General features: G+C 42.0%; 1 protein-coding gene across 3 annotated transcripts; it reads left to right on the top strand.

Annotated features, from left to right (window-relative positions):
- The first annotated feature begins 1031 nt into the window (after positions 1–1031).
- Positions 1032–9598, top strand: LOC147433315 (endoglucanase 18-like). Of its 3 annotated transcripts, XM_086492915.1 has the most exons (9): positions 1036–1196; positions 1385–1502; positions 1738–1950; positions 2560–2760; positions 4960–5037; positions 5887–6039; positions 6130–6238; positions 6847–7016; positions 8830–9598. In XM_086492915.1, exons 1-9 carry the CDS (start codon positions 1093–1095, stop codon positions 9169–9171), a joined length of 1488 nt encoding a protein of 495 aa, XP_086349041.1. In that variant the 5' UTR covers positions 1036–1092; the 3' UTR covers positions 9172–9598. The 3 variants fall into 3 exon arrangements, with proteins under 3 accessions (XP_086349043.1, XP_086349041.1, XP_086349042.1); XM_086492917.1 differs by lacking the exon at positions 2560–2760 and having other exon boundaries at positions 1032–1196; XM_086492916.1 differs by lacking the exon at positions 4960–5037.
- The last annotated feature ends 7527 nt before the right edge of the window (positions 9599–17125 follow it).

The raw sequence follows: 17125 nt of genomic DNA, 5'->3' as shown, positions 1-17125 counted from the left end.
TGGATCCCTACTGTGGCCGGTCTGCTAGCTTAACCAATATTCTAGCTTTTTCTCCCCTGGCACTTCCCCACATTAAATGATCAGTTTGATATGAGAAAATCATTTAGGAGAATTAGATTTTGATTATTATGACACATGTAACCGACTCCACCCTTCCGCTTCCCTTCAGTGCAGATGCCTAATATCGCCTTCCTATAAAACAACTAAAAGCACCTTCTATAGAAGGGTCTTCTAATAATGAAGGACTCTTTACAAACCGATTTAGAATCCTAGAGGGTCCGTCAAAACTACCGAAACGAGAGTTGATTGGCAACGTGAGTGTGTGCAGACAATATGTGATACAAAACATGGCCAAAATTGGAAATTATTGAGTTGATTGCACCAATGATAGCTAATGAATCTGCGAAACTGCGAACATAGATGGTGGTTGAATCACCCTCTAACCATGCAGTAGTTTTGAGGTCGGCGATCATTTTAGTTGATGTATGGGCATAGCTCTTTTTGCAAGAGGTCCTTTGAACAATACCTTTCTTCGGGCTACGGGAAGGCGCTCTAATGTCAATGCCCTAATGCCACTTCACCACACATCGACCACCTCAGCTTGATGCCCGCTATCCTTGTCTGCTGCTCATGTGATAGCTGTTGTCTTCATGATGTAGGCCTCTAGCCCTTCCATGACCACCTGCAATAGCATGGTTCACTAAGAGCCTAATGCCGCTGCTGTCACCAAGGGAGGCAAGCGAATTGTGAGTCATGGAAGCCCTGCAGAGACTTGACTTATGGGAATTGATAAAGAGAGGGCAACAAAATTAGAACTACTTCGTAATTGGATCTATCCTTGCCAGTGTCTGTGCCTCCTTATTGAACTTCTTTTATCCCCTACCTTGTAATGTGCACTTCAAATAATCGTAATTTTGACTGTTGAAAATATGTTTCTCATTTCACACGTGTAGGGCCAAAAAGATGCATGACCCTAAGGCTTGGTATCGCCAGGCCAAAAGGAAGTCTGACAATGTTCGAATGTTAGCTTTCCCGTAAAGCCAGTGCAGGGGCTGTACTTGCAGGCGGAGAAGCATTCTGAGGCCCGTGCTAATGGATTTGTCGAGTTTCTCCCGAGTCCCCGTGATTCACCGCTTGGACGCTTTCATCCTGCCCAATTCACGCGATACGAGCTTGCAGCTGCATTTCCACCGAAGGTTTTACAGCCTCCTCTTTGCAGAATGTGGAGCCATAATAAAGGGTTTGCACTCAGGGTTTTATGAATGTTTTCACCGCTCTAGTAATCGCATGCTTATTCCCCATTCGGTTAAGGGATGGTTACAGTATTGTTCATTCTCATTTTAACTCCATGCATCTTGATTAATGCTTGCACCTTCAATTACAGTGAGGCTCTCTCGAAATGCATCTTGTTCTTTGAAAGTCAGCGCTCTGGTAAGCTGCCACCTGATCAGAGGGTAACGTGGCGAGGCGACTCCGCACTCCTTGATGGTGGCGACTACAATGTAAGTTACATTTGTCTTCACGATGTTGGATCTTATCGTCTGGTCAGAATACTCGCCTTCTGGGTAGGCAAAACCATCCGCATTCTCTGCGTATATATGAATGCGTGTTATGCTTATGTGGGTTTCTTTACCCTTTCACATATACATGCAACTCACATACATGCATTTATGGCATGGACAATGCATACTTTATACTTTCCTGGGTTGATGTTCTTGTTTTTTGATCGGTGAAAAGGTGGACCTGGTTGGAGGGTACTATGATGCAGGTGACAATGTCAAGTTTGGGTTTCCCATGGCGTTCACGATCACTGTGCTTTCATGGGGGGCCTTGGAGTACACATCCTCCTTTGCTGCCATTGGTGAGCTTGACAATCTGCGGGCTGCCATCAAGTGGGGAACTGATTACCTGCTCAAGGCTAGTGTTGACCCATTGCGCCTCTGGGTGCAGGTACCAGGCTCCTTAATATTTTCCTTGCAATCTTTTTTCTTGTCTCTTTGGTAGCTACATCCAGAGCATTGTCGTAGTCTAGTTTCATGGTGTTTCATTGTTCCATTAATTCTTTGGGGTATTTTTTGAGACATTCATCGAGGGTTTTTTTCATACAATTCATCGCTTTGACTCTTATTCACCCCTCCATTTCATGGTAGGGCCTGTTTTCACTTCTTGAGCGTGTGTGTGCGCTTGGACCTTGCTCATCCAAAAAAGTGTGCCCATCCGCCCTGCCAAAACTCTGATGGAGTAAAATGACACCACCACAATCCACAACACCGAGAAAACAGAAACTGACGACTAGATGCCTAGCATGATGGAGGGTTTTAAATAAGGACTGTAATTTGTTCCTTCTTTCCTTTGGACAGAAATCAGTTTGTGCTTCATGTTCAATTACCATGTGCATTTTATTATTCGAGATTGTTTGTGTGTGCCAATCATATATATCATTTGTGCAAACCATCTTAGTTATTGTAATGTAGCGTTTTGACTTTACTGGTTACGGTTGCCTGCTTTTTGCCGGAACGTGGGCCACGCGGTAAGTGGTAATTCATGCTGTGGGTGTAGGTTGGCAATGCAGAAGCTGATCATGAATGTTGGGAGAGGCCAGAGAGCATGGACACCCCGCGCATTGCCTTCCAAATCAATGCTACAAGTCCTGGCTCAGAGGTTGCAGCTGAAACAGCAGCTGCCCTTGCTTCTGCATCCCTTGTCTATCAAGCACATGACACTCAATACTCGGCCCTTTTGCTTGATAGGGCTTCCAAGGTTTGTTAATGGCTTGTGAAAATTATGTGGCTTTCTTGGGAGATGTATTCTTGTTGAGATTGAATTTTACATGACAAAGTTGTGTTTTCTTTTCTTAATTTTGTAAATTCTTATCTATAAACCAACTGATTTTCACATTGCCATGTTCATAATACTATTTAGTTTGAAGAGAGAGGAAAAACAGCAACAGTGATCAGATAGATGCAGTAGATAGCACAATATGAATGTGAAGTGTAAAATTGAGGGTATCTGAATATGGGCTGTGTCCACCCTGTTCACTCTCAAGTTGGGCTTAAAATCATATCCAGTATATAGAGCACTGAGGTGGTGTGTAATGCCATGTAATCCTGCCCCGAGATGAAGAACATATGGGTGTGAAGATCAATGCCTCAGGAAAGCGTGACAGTGCTGCTCCCCTGCAAGAGCCAACTGAAGTGTTTCGCTGACTGCAAAGTATGTGCGGAAGCTCTAACCATATGCAGGTTAGAGTTACAGTAGAAGTAGAAGGCTCATGACTGACAACATGCATGCATTGAGAGCCTTTGCCTTGAGCATCTTTTGTACAATCAAAACTTATCTCCTAAACCCTCTCGTCCGCATAATAAAATAGGTGATGTTTTTAAGAAAAAAAACACCCGGGGTGACTTGTGTCTTTCTCTGACACCCTCTACGTTTCTTATATTACCTACCCCCTTTTTGGAGCTTTTTCCTCGGTATACAAAGACTCCGCGTGGGACGGTACCCTTCGTGGGGTGCTTGGCCTTTTTTGATAAACTTGCATAGGACTCTACCCCTCATAGGGGCGCCTGGTTAATCACCCTCTCTTGATTTCTGTAGCACACGTTTTATTGCCCACTAGATGCAGTTTTACGGGCATAGTTAAAGCTTCACGCCCCGGCCTCCCTCTCTGCCCCTCTACGGTTTTGCTCTCTCTGCTACGCCTGCGTGCCTGAGTGACTAAGATATGGACTAAGGGGAGATTACGCCCGATGCGCGATGGACTAAGGGTGGGAGTGGCTAAAAGACGTATAAAAAGAAGCCCTTTGGGCACTAGAGAAGGCAGAAGAGGCAGGGGACGAGCAGTACCCCGCAGTACCAAGTACCCAGAACCGTGAGTACCCATCATTTAGCCTCTCAAGCACCAAGCATCCACAGTCCTTAGCCTTGCAGTATCAAGCATCAGCATCTAGTACCCCTTGCGTCTGGCTTGGCTCCTTCCTAGCTCAGCGTAGGAATCATCAGTTCTCCGTGTTCTTAGCACCCAAGTACCTTCAGTACCCAGCAATACCCGCAGTACCCAGTACCAAGAACTTGCAATACCAATTGAAGTAACCCGATATTTAGTGTGTACTATCCTAGTGTCTTGATACAATACCTTCTTCTGAGGACAAGCGTTTAGTCTGGTTCATCTCCTTGTCCTCGCTCTCTGGGGTCACTACCACTGGCATTTTAAAGATGGGCTTGGGCCACCGAGGAGGTCAATGGACTACTATGCTGCTCCTCCGTGATTTGACTGCCATTTGCATGTGCTATTTGTTTCCATCTACCCACCCGAGTTTTACCTGCTCTACTGCGCTAGCTACCTCCCCTTCCTCTACCACCGACTACTATCCCCTTCCTCCACCATCGACTACAAGTTGCACAATGACGTCATTTTAACTGCTCTTGGCGGTCATTGCTGCTGTCGTTGCCAGATTCAAACCTGATTTAGATGGCCTCTTCCGATGAAGGTTTCTTCAACCCCTCAGCTGCTTCTCAATTTCACCATCAACCCGATCCGTGCGACGCCAGCGTAGATATTGCACACAAACTATGATATATCACTACTATGGGTATGAAGGTTTTACACCCTCTTTCAAATATGTCTTTATGTTGCTGAAGCGTGACCAGTTTCACGTGTGAGATGACCATTCTTGAGGAACGACGTTGTAGTGGCAGAGGGAGTAAAACGGGAAAAATGGGTTATGAGAACGTATGACTGCATTGTTCCTGCATCAAGAATGATGTCATGGATGAAAATTGCAGCACAGATTTGTGATCATAGTCCTCTTATGGTGCTTCTGACTTTTGTCAAAGTTTTCACGAGCTGTCTGTGTGCAGTTTTGGATTAACTCTGAGACTTGAAAGCTTAGCTAGGTTGGTTACTTTGCAACACTGGAAACACTCTTGATACTTACACTTGGTAAACTTTGACTGCAGCTGTTCCATTTTGCAGACCTATATCGAGCATCGTACACCAATGAGTGCCCTTTTTATTGCAGCTATTCTGGATATAATGTGAGCCTCTTGTGTGTCTTTAAAGTTGTTTCATTCAAAACTTCAGTTGTTTTTGACATCTCAAATGCTTCACCTTATTGGGATGATGTAGTTAGTTGGAGTGTGTTCTTGAAATTAGTCTAGTAGGCTCCCGTCGCAAGGCCTGTACTCAATTCAGATTTTCTGTAATCAGACAATGCCAAAGAGAGACTGTTAAGCAGGTTAAAAAGTTTTGTTCCTTTTAGCTTCAGCTTATGTATTTGCTAAGTTTTCAATTCATTATTGCTGAGACTGTATTTGAGGAGTTTGTGAGACTCCCCTTTGCCTGCCTCTTTTTTGTATCTAGATCCAACACAATGTTGTGATAATGAACCCTGTTCCCTCGTGAGAGGTGTTTCAATTTTAGGTGTGGTAAGAGTCCTCCATAAACATGAGGGGACTCATCTCTTGTTTCACTCAACATGGAAGGCCTTTTGCCTTTGATAGTCATCTGAGAGTGATGTAGAACCTCTCACTAGGAAGAGGATAGGGTCTAAGAGGGCCTTGTAATTTGCTCTGAGATTATGGAGATTAACATTTTGACAAATAGGTGCATGCCATGTTTGAAAGAACGGTGGGTGTGTAAGAGAGGTGTAAAAAGCGGTCGAAGGATGCCCTTTTCTCCCAAAAAAAGGTGGACAATTTTATGATTTTCTCCCTTTTATAACATCTACATACAATCTCTGATTTGAGTGGAGGTTATAGACATGTGATTTTTGGCCTTCCATAACTCCTCCAAAGTTGACCTTTGATCGCTTCTTCCTAATGTAGTTTAAATTATAAAACCTTGTCTGTCATTGATAACTTGCTGAGTACAAGCTAAATTGACAGGACGAGCTCCTGTGGGCAGCAGCTTGGCTTTTTAAAGGTTCCAGTGATCAAAGCTACTTACACTATATTCGTAATGGTCTACAGACCAGTTGCGAAACTGCAGAGTTCAGCTGGGACAACAAGTATGCTGGCTTTGCAGTAATGCTTTCCAAAGTAATCATTTTAAATAGCTTTTTGTTCTGTATACAGCCACCAGAATTGTTGATGGTTGCTCATAGTCCAGGGATGGTACTGACGGTGTAGATGTACTTGGAAGGGGAAGATTCGCTCAAGGTTGCAAAGTGGAGGGCAGATAACTTCATGTGCGTCAATCTTCCGGGCAATCGATTGACTCGTGTGGCAAGAACACCAGGTCTCTTTTACATGTACCTAGATCCTTAAAATTGTTTAAGCCTTTGCCTTATTTGAAAGAGTTTACTATCATTACAAAGTTTTAGATGATGAGATTCTAATATCGTGTGCCAATAAGGTGAAATTTCTTTCTGAGCTCAATGGTGGCATTAAATCATATTCACCAAGAAATAGCGCGCGCTTAAAAACAAACGTATGACCACAGATACATTCTAAGAGGGCATCCTTTCATTAGAACCTGTCAAAAAGTGGAAAGTTAAAACCTTTTCAGAAATTTGCGAAAGCCTTCAATACAGTACCCTTTTCTTTTGTTTATATTTTGTCACTTCGTCACAGGACAAATTAAGGACTCGGGTTATGTACCTATAGAAATGTATAGGAGATTTCACAAACATCAAGGGGAGTGTTTCATACCTAAGAAATCGATTTTTTGTGTTCAGATTTGCAATTGTGACTCACATCAGTTTGAAATATGTTTGGTTTTGTGCACCGCAAGTCCAATTTCGATGCACCCATGGGCCATGTCTAGGGATTTACTTCTCTTAACAGCAATGTGAAAGGAATTGATTCTACCTTTTAGCTTATATAGCATTCTTGTCTTGGAAGCAGGTGGTTTGATTTACTTGAGGTCAGGTGCAAATACACAATATGCCAGTGGGGCGGCGTTCTTGGCAGGTATCTATGGAACCTATCTACTTCAAAGCAACCAAACTGTCTCCATCAATTGTGGAGACAAGAACTACTCCACAGTAGACCTACTGGACTTCGCCAGGGGTCAGGTAACACAAAATCTAAATTTATCTGATGCTTTATTTGTGAGCATTTTGTGCATAGCCTGGATCCCAACCCTCAAAATGCTTTTTTACCCATCACATCTGGCCTTCTTTTATGTTACTTGACATAGTTGTGGTGTCCTCACACAGCCTAGAAGTGAGTGTATGTCAGCTTAGGTACAGCCCATTTTTTCGTGCGGACGCTGCTTTGGAACTTAACAGTAGGGCTAGAGTGAATTTTTCTTTCTGGGTGAGTGCTCAAATGTATGTAAGCATGGATGTCATGTGCTCCCAAACCTGCATCTCTACCCATTATTAGAACGTACTTTTGCGTAATTATGTCTGCATGCTCATGCATCCACATATGTCCATTCATCGGTGAATAGATCCCAGCAAAAGGTGGTTTGGATATGCGCGTGTGCATATACTTGCATTTGTACCCATTTTGCCACAACTTTGTGCTCATGGGTTTTGATTCTCATGGATCGATATAAGCCTGTGTGTGCTTGCATACTTCTTGCATGACCAATCTTTCGATACTGTTTAAACATTGTTCTACTATGCAGCCTTCCTGGTACACTTTACCGCATAATGCTTGATAGATTCACAATACCTTGCGATACTTGAAAGATCTGGAGATGATTCAATGATTACTACCAAATTGTCAGAGTCTTTTCAGGGGAAGTTTGCAGAGTCCGAGTTAATATGCAATTCAAGAAAACAAGAGAGTTTTTCAGTTATCTCACACGAGTGTGAGGGCAAGCACTTGCTTGGAAGGTTGGTTCACCACATAGGAGCACTTGGTGCTGAGCAAGCAAGAATTAAAACTAAGGTCTCTTGCATGTGAAATGGGTGAGCTCATCGAAAATGAGGGATGCTTGAGCTGAAAACTGGTTGAAACAAAATTGGAAGATCATTGCAGAACATGTAAGCAAAAAGATTACCAATCAACATTGTTATAATATATGTCCACAAGAAAGAATAAATAGCTGAGTTTTCTCGAATTAGAGAGAAAATTTAGCTTAGAATTCGAATGCAAACTTCTCTAAATTTGCATTATGAAATTAAACATCAAATTAGAGATATGTGTGTGGGTGCGAGTGCCCTCAAAAGTTTGTTGTTCTTGGGAGGACCTCTGGTTTCTTAGGTAGCTTCTTTGGCTTTCGGAGGCGAAACAACCAAATCGTAAAAAGTTGGGTTAAAATGAAAATTTGCTTCTCAGTGTTGCAAGTGACAACTTGGATCCTCTCTTCTCTCCAATATCAAAACTAAATAATTAGTAGCTTGCGTCGAGGGCCTTGACAAGGTACTATACACATCCCTATAGATTTTGGAAATTCACTAAAACTTTGGCAACAATTGGTGAGGTGTTCTACTTGGAACACAAACTATTTGCCTGTGTGAAATTAAATAATGACATCACATTCACCATCAACTAACTTATGCAACCATAATTGCTGCTAATGGATAAATCTTTTCCTACATTGAAAGTGCCAATTGCTTACTCGATGCTGATATATTGGCACAATATTCAAAAAGATGAGAAAAATTGAAAAAGTTGGAAATTCGCATGACAAAATGTGGCAATTTGATCAAAGGTCTCACGTCAAAACATGTCAGGTTGGAGTTACTAAATAATAATTATTTCCCACACTAAATGGGAGTTATTGTTGCCTTGGAATGATGTAGTTTTCTCAAGCATTCAATTGAATTGTGTTCTTATGGTTTCCCATGCTTGTTATTGACATACCGGATCGTAATATGCGATTAGTAGCGCATTTTGAATAGGTGATTTGACACAGTTTATTTGTGCATATAGGTGGACTACATCTTGGGACTCAATCCTTGGAATCTTTCATACATGGTAGGTTTTGGACCATCTTATCCACTTCAAGTTCACCATAGGGGAGCTTCCATAGATCCTTCAGAGTCGGCACCTTCAATGTACACAACAACAATGAGACAATGTGAATATGGGTTTGAACATTGGTTTGGTCGAGCTGCACCCAATCCCAATGTTGTGGTCGGTGCCATAGTAGGTGGTCCTGACCCCCATGATGGGTTCAATGATGTGCGCTCCAACTCTGTGCAGCTTGAGCCCACCACCTACACCAATGCGCTCTTTGCTGGTGCCCTTGCTAGGTTCATTCAGTCTCGCTAAACCCATCATCGTTCTATGCCCTTACCCTTCTTGGCACTTTAACCTCAAATCATTGTCCTTACTAGACCTCCTAATTGGCATACATGAATACCTCAATAAATAAACAAATGGAGATAGTCTTTTCTTCAACATACATTACCACAACAAATAGCTTATTCATATTATTCACAACATACTTTGAGAGAGAGAGAGAGAGAGAGAGAGAGTATCACACTCTTCAAATTCTTCAACTGGCCAATGTGGCCTATGAAGGACCAAAAGAGTGCTTCATATCTATTTTACTATAGGCTAATAATGCTTCCATTGAGAGTATATCTTAATCTAAAATATATAAAATATCATTGAAGATCTCTTGCTTAATGGGATATCTGTCATGGGAAGATGTGTGCCCTACACCCATCCTCCTCCTAAAGACTTCTTTTTGCAATTTTGTTTTTGATTTTGCAAATGTCATGTTTTTTGTTCAACAATGGAAGATACAAGATTCATTCTTGTTAAATGATGGATACCTTCTCATTGATCATGGCTATGTGTGACACATGCCTTGAGAGAAAAAGTTATTTTTGAAGAATCTCATGTTTCTCCTTAATGTGCTTTGTGCAAGCATGAATAATTTGGGTTCCTCGCAACTACCAATGCGCTCTGACTGTCAGTGTAGATAGTGTTGGCAGTGTAAGTGTCCACCAACACCCAAATCAACCATAAGGCGTCTGAGCCATACACACTCAACCGTAGCTATGATGACTGCCCTGTACTTAGCCTCACACTAGAAGTGGCCACAATAGGTTTCTTCTTGCTCAACCATGAGATACATGAACTGCTGAGCATGAAACAAAAACCACTCGTGGACACTCGTGTGTCAAAACAACCAACCCAATCCGAGTCCGAAAAAGCATGTAAGTCTGGTGGCAATGATCCCCCGATAAAACAAGCCAAGATGTAAAGTGCCACTCAAGTAGAAAAAAATCCTCTTGACAACCTTCCAATGCTTAGACCCTAGGCTATGTATAAATCTGCTGACGTGTGAGACTGTAAACTGAATATCCGGCCTCGTATTGCATACATAAATGAGGCAACCAACAACAATTTGGTAAGGAGTGACATTGGCATGATCACCAGCATCATGAAGACTCAATTTTATGCCTGCTTCCATGGGACTAGTAATATGTTTGCAATCGTCAAGTCTAAACTTACATAGCAATGTCTCTATGTAACTTGTCTGACATAAGGCAATACCACCATCACACTGCTTAAATTGTATACCCAAGTAATGATGCAGTAGCCCCAAATCTTTCATCTTGAAAGTAACATTCAAATCAGCCTTAAATTCAATAATGTGTCTCTCATTTGGTCCAGTAATCAACAAATCATCCACATAGGGAACCACAATGAGAAGTGCATCACCCTCACGCTTTATATGCAATGTGCTTTCTATTGGATTGTTACGAAAGCCTCGTTTGACCAAATGAGTGTCAACCTTCTCATACCAAGCACGAGGAGATTGCTTCAACACATACATAACTTTCTTACATTTGCACACTTTATCCTCTTGTCCTTTCTTGACAAAACCGCAAGGCTGCGTTACATTAACTTACTCAAATATGTCCCCATTCAAGAAAGCAATAACAATTTCTGATTGATGTACATCCCAACCAAAATGTGCTGCCAATGCACATAGGAAATACACAGTAGTCATACGATAAGCGGGAGCAAAATAATCTATGCCTTTTTGTTGTGCATAACCCTTTGCAACAAGTCGAGCCTTATAGCCATCAATCTCACCATCCGACTTATGTTTCAACTTGTAAACCCACTTTGTACCAATGGCCTTTTTGCAAGGAGGCAAATCACATAAAGTCCATGTGTCATTTTCTATAAGTGCATCATATTCAGATTGCATAGCAGCCATCCAATTTTTTGGATTCTGTGCTTCATCAAAAGACAGAGTTTCCTCAACATCACATAAGCTAGACATAGCCCAAGCATAACAATTTGATGCATAAGATGCATGGCGAGAACCTGAACGAGTACGACTAGACAAAGGTGCATCCAATTTATTGTCACCACGCAAAGTATGCACCGTCCATTTAGACATACCTCTAGCCTGCTCATTCTCATCCCTTTCCTCATCAAGTACATCATGTACATCTGCATCAGTAATAGGATGATCTGTAACATTTTCAAAAATCCCCATAGGCTGTACATTTGCCTCATTGGAATTTATAATCGAACTTCCACCACTGAAAAAAGCAACAAACTATCATAAATGTGTTGTGAGCTTACGTTACTGTCTCTAGTACATGACAGCAAGGGCTGAACAGAATCTTCCACAAACACAACATCATGTGAGACCAAGGTATGCTTTGTTTGCGGATGATATAACCTGTAACCTTTGCTTTTAGCACTATAACCAACAAAAATACATTTGATAGCACTAACATTCAATTTTCTGCGCTGCGTTTGTGGTGCCATATGCCAAACAACCAGAAACACACATGTGCTCAATAGAAGGATTTCTATCATGCCATGCTTCATATGGAGTCATAGACTGCAAAGCTTTCATAGGACACCTGTTAAGTACATAAGTGGCACACATGATGGCGTCAAGCCAAAACGAATGCGACAAAGCTTGACTTTTGACCATACATGGTGCCATTTTCGTAAGTGATCTGTTTTTCCTCTCAGCAACACCATTTTGATGAGGTGTATAAGGCACTGTATATTGGTGTTTTATCCCACGACTAGCCCAAAATGCATTAAACTCATGAGACATATACTCCCTCCCTCGATCGGAATGGAGGGTGTCCATAGTACATTTTGAGACATTTTTAGCCATAGCCAGAAATTGTTTGAAGCACATAAATACTTCGGACTTCTCTTTAAGCAGATATACCCATGCATGCATGGAGTAATCATCAATGAAAGTCACGAAGTAATGGTAAGTTCCCAAGGACGGAGTTTGCATGGACCCACAAACATCACTATGCACAAGCTGCAACTTGCATGTGGCCCTAACTGAACCATCCTTTGGAAACTTTGAACGCTGCATATTATCCAAAATATAACCTTCATAAACATGTTTGGCAGGTGGTTCAAGAGGTGTCAAAGAAGCAACCATACCAAATTTTTGCAAACGTAGCAAATTGACAAAATTCAAATGTCCACAACATGCATGCCAAAGTTTTGCATATGAAATAGCCTTAGAATCCACAACTGCATTTGCAAAACTCTCCCGGCACTTGTCATACAAAGTGAGCTTATAAAGCCCACGACATAAAATGCCAGATACAACACTTTCATCACTGAAACTCGTGTACTCTACATCTATCATCCACAAATTTGACTAAAAGTCCAAGTCTCGCAAGTACAGATACATACAAAAGATTCTTCTTGATCCCAGGTACATACAATGCATCAACAAGTATGAAAGAACTGCCATTCCCAGCAGTCAGCACAATCTTTTGAACTCCCTTAACAACATAAGAGGCATTGTTGGCACAAGTGATAGAATTCCCATGAGGGACATCCTCGAGAGAGGTAAACAAGTCACCATGAGAGGTAATGTTCTTTGTAGCACCACTATCAAAGTACCACACATGATCATCTGCAGCAATTGACAAACATGCATCATGGACAAAAGGATCATAAGTGCACTCTGCACTAAAAGCCCATTCTACAACAACATCAGCATCACAATCTTCTTTCACAGAAGACTCAACAATAGCTGTATTTGTGGTAAAACTGGCATTTACAGTGGAATCAACCTCTTTCTTCTTAGCCTCTTTTGCCTTCAACTTAGGACACTGCTTGCTCAAGTGATCGTTAGCTTTACAATAATGACAACGCATCTTCTTTTATTCCTTTTAATCAAAATTTGTAGAAGAATTGATGCCAGCAGAAGCATTAGGAACATGTGATTTTTCACTCGTAGAAGAACCATGAGAAGTGGCTATATTGCTGTTACCACCTATTCTTTGAGCAACAATAAAGACCTGCTCAACTGCACGCTGTCTATTCCTAATTTTTTGTGAAAAGTGACTCTTGCAATAGCAATGTGCATAATGCATCAAACTTGACAACTTCTGGATTTCCTTGAGTCATGAGTCTCCAAGTACTAGCAAAAGTCTAGTAAGAATTTGGCAAAGCATCAAGAACAGTCTGCACAAGGGAACTTCCAGAAATGACTTCACTTGCTCATTGATATCCTTGACACTAGCAAGGAAAGTGTCCATGTCATCTTCCTCATGCATAATCTTTGACTCTAGTAGCTCTTTATGCAGCAATGCAATTTTAGCATAATTGCGACTTGCATAAAGAGCAGCCAGATTATCCCAAGCATGTTTTGCAAATTTCACTGAACGAATGTGAGGAGTCATAGTGCGCTTCATAGACAACGCAATCAATGCATGAGCCTGCGTATCTTTTACAACCCAACGAGCTTGCTCAACTTTAGGCAAAACAGCTCTGGCAACAACAATTCTGCCACCAAACCTGCAACATTCTCAACATCGCCTACATCCTCAGAACCAAGATGTACATCAATGCCCTATACAATGTTCCAAATGCCCTTTGACACAAGGACATGTTGCATCATGTAAGGCCACATAGGGTCCCAACGGTCCTAAGTGTATTCACACGCATCACTACCACATGTATATGGTAACATTTTTTTGATAGAGAACTACATACAAGTGTCATTTGAAAACAATTATTTGAGATATCTCTCATAAGATTTAATTACTCCTTTGCCTACCACCATGAAATGTATGGTCAAAGTGAATTGTCAACTCCACTATTTTAAATCTCTTAAGAACCATGTCACCAAAGAAAATCAACAAATGAGTGGGGAAGCTACCTACCATTAGTAGAGTGCATGCAGTAATATAACATGTAATTTTATTGACATGTCTCCATTTTAGATTGTTAAAGGAAGATCTGATGAGCAAGATAGTTGGAGAGAGAGAGAGAGAGAGAGAGAGAGAGAGAGAGAAGAGGTGGAGCATATAACATCCAATACGGGATCCAAGTATTAGTATGCTAAGATGAATACTGAATAGATGGGTTAGTATGATTAGTGTGGGCAATTGTATGCGCTGACAGACTCCAGGTTTTTTGTCCATTGTAGTTGATGAGTTTCCAATGCATGTTTTTTTGTCCATGGTAGCTGATGATTTTCCAATGCATGATCATTCTTTTAGCCTCGACATACAACATATGGTATTTCTCCAGGTCGGAACAAGGCTAATTTTTGAAGGCTTCGACGCCCTTTGGAGACACTTTTACATTTCAGTGAAGGGCAAAAATATTTTTACCCTTCAAAAAAAGGATAGAATATTGAAATATTTTTTACTAGCCCTTCTAATTTTTGCATAAATATAGCTTAATAAAGGATAGCTAAAAATTTACCCTTCAAATGAATGATAAGGGTCACCCTTCAAAAATGAGCCTTGGGTCGGAATATACAACATCATCATGTAGAAAGGCTCGGATTTGAAGTGCTTTTTGTCGGCAAAGACTCTTGTTGGAGAACTCAAAGTTGCGCTTGAAGTCTGACTCTATTAGAACACCGTTTCCTTTATCTTCGCTTGTAAACATCTTTTGCTACTATGTTTCAAATTATTGATATGGAGGCGCATGCTCGTGCCTCCTTTGGTCGTGTTTGGTCCAATGGACCTTGAGAATTGCCACGGTTCTGACCAATTTGAGTAGCTCCTTGAGTTGATCAAGGATCATCATTTTCGTTCTTATTTGATGGTCCTGTTAGAGTTTTGACATCTCCAGTGAATTGCTGAATGTGATCCCATTATTTAGTTTGGATTTTAAGTATTTATTTTACTTATTTGTCAAAGTCTTGGGTAGGGCAATTTACTGAGGTTTCTATATAAGCAACCCCTTGCTTCCATTGTATACACATTCAGCTATTCATTGCCAAAGTTGATTGGTTTAAGAGACTCTCTCTCTCTCTCTCTCTCTCTCTCTCTCTCTCTCTCTCTCTCTCGTTCTCTCTTGTGCTCACTCCCCTTGGTCTCTACGCTTGTACATTGTCGACTTTGACATGGTATCAGAGCGCCTGGTGTAGCTCCGTGTGTGAAGAGCCTTGGAGGAGGAGCAAAGTAAGAAGAAAAGGAGTGGCGGTAGCACTTGGAGCTTTCGGCAAGAAGCATTGCAAAAATGTTGGCGTTTTCCTGGCGGACCTTCCCCATCGGTAGCGTTTTGAGAGGCTCCCTTGGCGGCTCCACATCGTTGAAGTCCCCCCCCTACTCCTGCAGCATTGTTTTAAAACGCTACTCCCAGCATCCCCTATCGGAAGCAGACTCGCCCCCTTGAGTTTGCGTTTTGAGATGCCCCCCAGGTGACGATACCCAACCATGCTACAACACCGATGAACCTCCTGTAGACAGCGTCTTGAAACGTTGCAGCCTTGGAGCAGCTTGGCATCGACGCCCTCCCCTCTTGTCAACGAGCATTGTGAAATGCTGCCTTTTTCCCTGGTGACAACAACCACACCCCTTGCCCCTTGACGCCCCGCAAACCCTTGGACAACCATGTGTTTTGCGCTGTGAGCACCTAGGGGTGGGCAATATATGGCCAAAGAGAGGGACTAGAGGTGGTAGTTTGGAAGGAGGTACAAGAGCAGCTTTGGCGATTTGCAAAGGCAACAGAAACTTTGTTTTTGACATGGCTTGAGGGCAAGTTTGTGGAGTGACTTGGGAGTCGAAGAGTTGTGGAGCCGCTCAGAAAGGGATGAGGAGAGTGGAGCTTAAGAGAGGGTTTTGTACCCAATTTTTGGAGCGTTTTGGGAATGTCAGTAGAGCGGAATCGCTTGGGATTAGTATGACGGCCCTTGGAGTGCAAGGAGTACAACTTTCTAGTTCTTGCAACTTCAAAATGTCCTCCCCTTGCTTGAGCACCCGCGGGACGACAACCACCAAAACTAACAAGTGGCTATGGATAGCGGATTCACCATCCAGTTAGCGGTCTATGCATCGGCACATTTCTCAAGGAACCCGGCAAATTATTTGGCTTGAGATTGTGAACTCAAAAACAAATGGACGAGTTTGCTAGAGGACAGTGGTGAAGGCAAGCTGGACAAGGATGGTAGTATCGGTACTCAGTTAGCTGCCTTCGTATCCACGAGGTATGACCGCAATTGTTATGAATGTGACTCGACGCTTTGTTTGGCTCGAGAGTTTGAAGCCAAAGGCAAAAGCAAGGACTCATAGATAGACAAGGATAAAGGCAAGCTGGATAGAGATTACGGTTATAAATATTTGACAGAGGAGATTGGCATGGCACACGTGGTGGCGGCCACAGTGGCCTCAACGTCAGATTTCTAGTCAAATGATAGGTGTCACCACTAGCTTTAACTAGCGAGAGGCTTGTGAGTGGTGGAGAGGGGCAATGAATGCTCCCTATAATTAATTTGGACCCTTGTGTTGGAGTTTAAGTTATCGGTGTTTGGACCCCTAGGTCGGAGTTCAATGCACAAGCATCTGACATGGAACCAATAAGACATCTGAAACACTATGGATGAGTGCACCAATCCATTGTTTTTGGTCAGATTATGGACAGGATGTGTTCCAACAATTCATTATCTTGGAGTTTTATAATTTGGACGTGATGTGTTCACAGTTCACGAATGGGGATTATTGGACGTAGTGTGGTCTACAACTCAAAGTTTCTACAAAGACAACCAATCCTCAAGATGGCATTACTTTCACCAAAGTTGAGGAGAGAAACACTGAGGTGTATCCACTTGATGGGCACTTCTGGGGTGTCCATGGTAGCTTCTTCATCGACTTGGTCTCACTATTGATGTCCACTATGAGCTGCAGAGAGGGTATTAGAGTTTTGGCATCTCAAGTGAATTGCCCAATGTGATCCCATTATTTAGTTTGGCTTTTAGGTATTTATTTTATTTATTTGTCAAAGTCTTGGGTAGGGAAATTTACCA

The sequence above is a fragment of the Adiantum capillus-veneris genome, chromosome 20 (assembly GCF_014529385.1).
Source record: "Adiantum capillus-veneris isolate H3 chromosome 20, ASM1452938v2, whole genome shotgun sequence".
In the NCBI taxonomy this organism is placed as follows: Eukaryota; Viridiplantae; Streptophyta; class Polypodiopsida; order Polypodiales; family Pteridaceae; genus Adiantum; species Adiantum capillus-veneris.
This window is presented reverse-complemented; position numbering and strand designations above follow the sequence as displayed.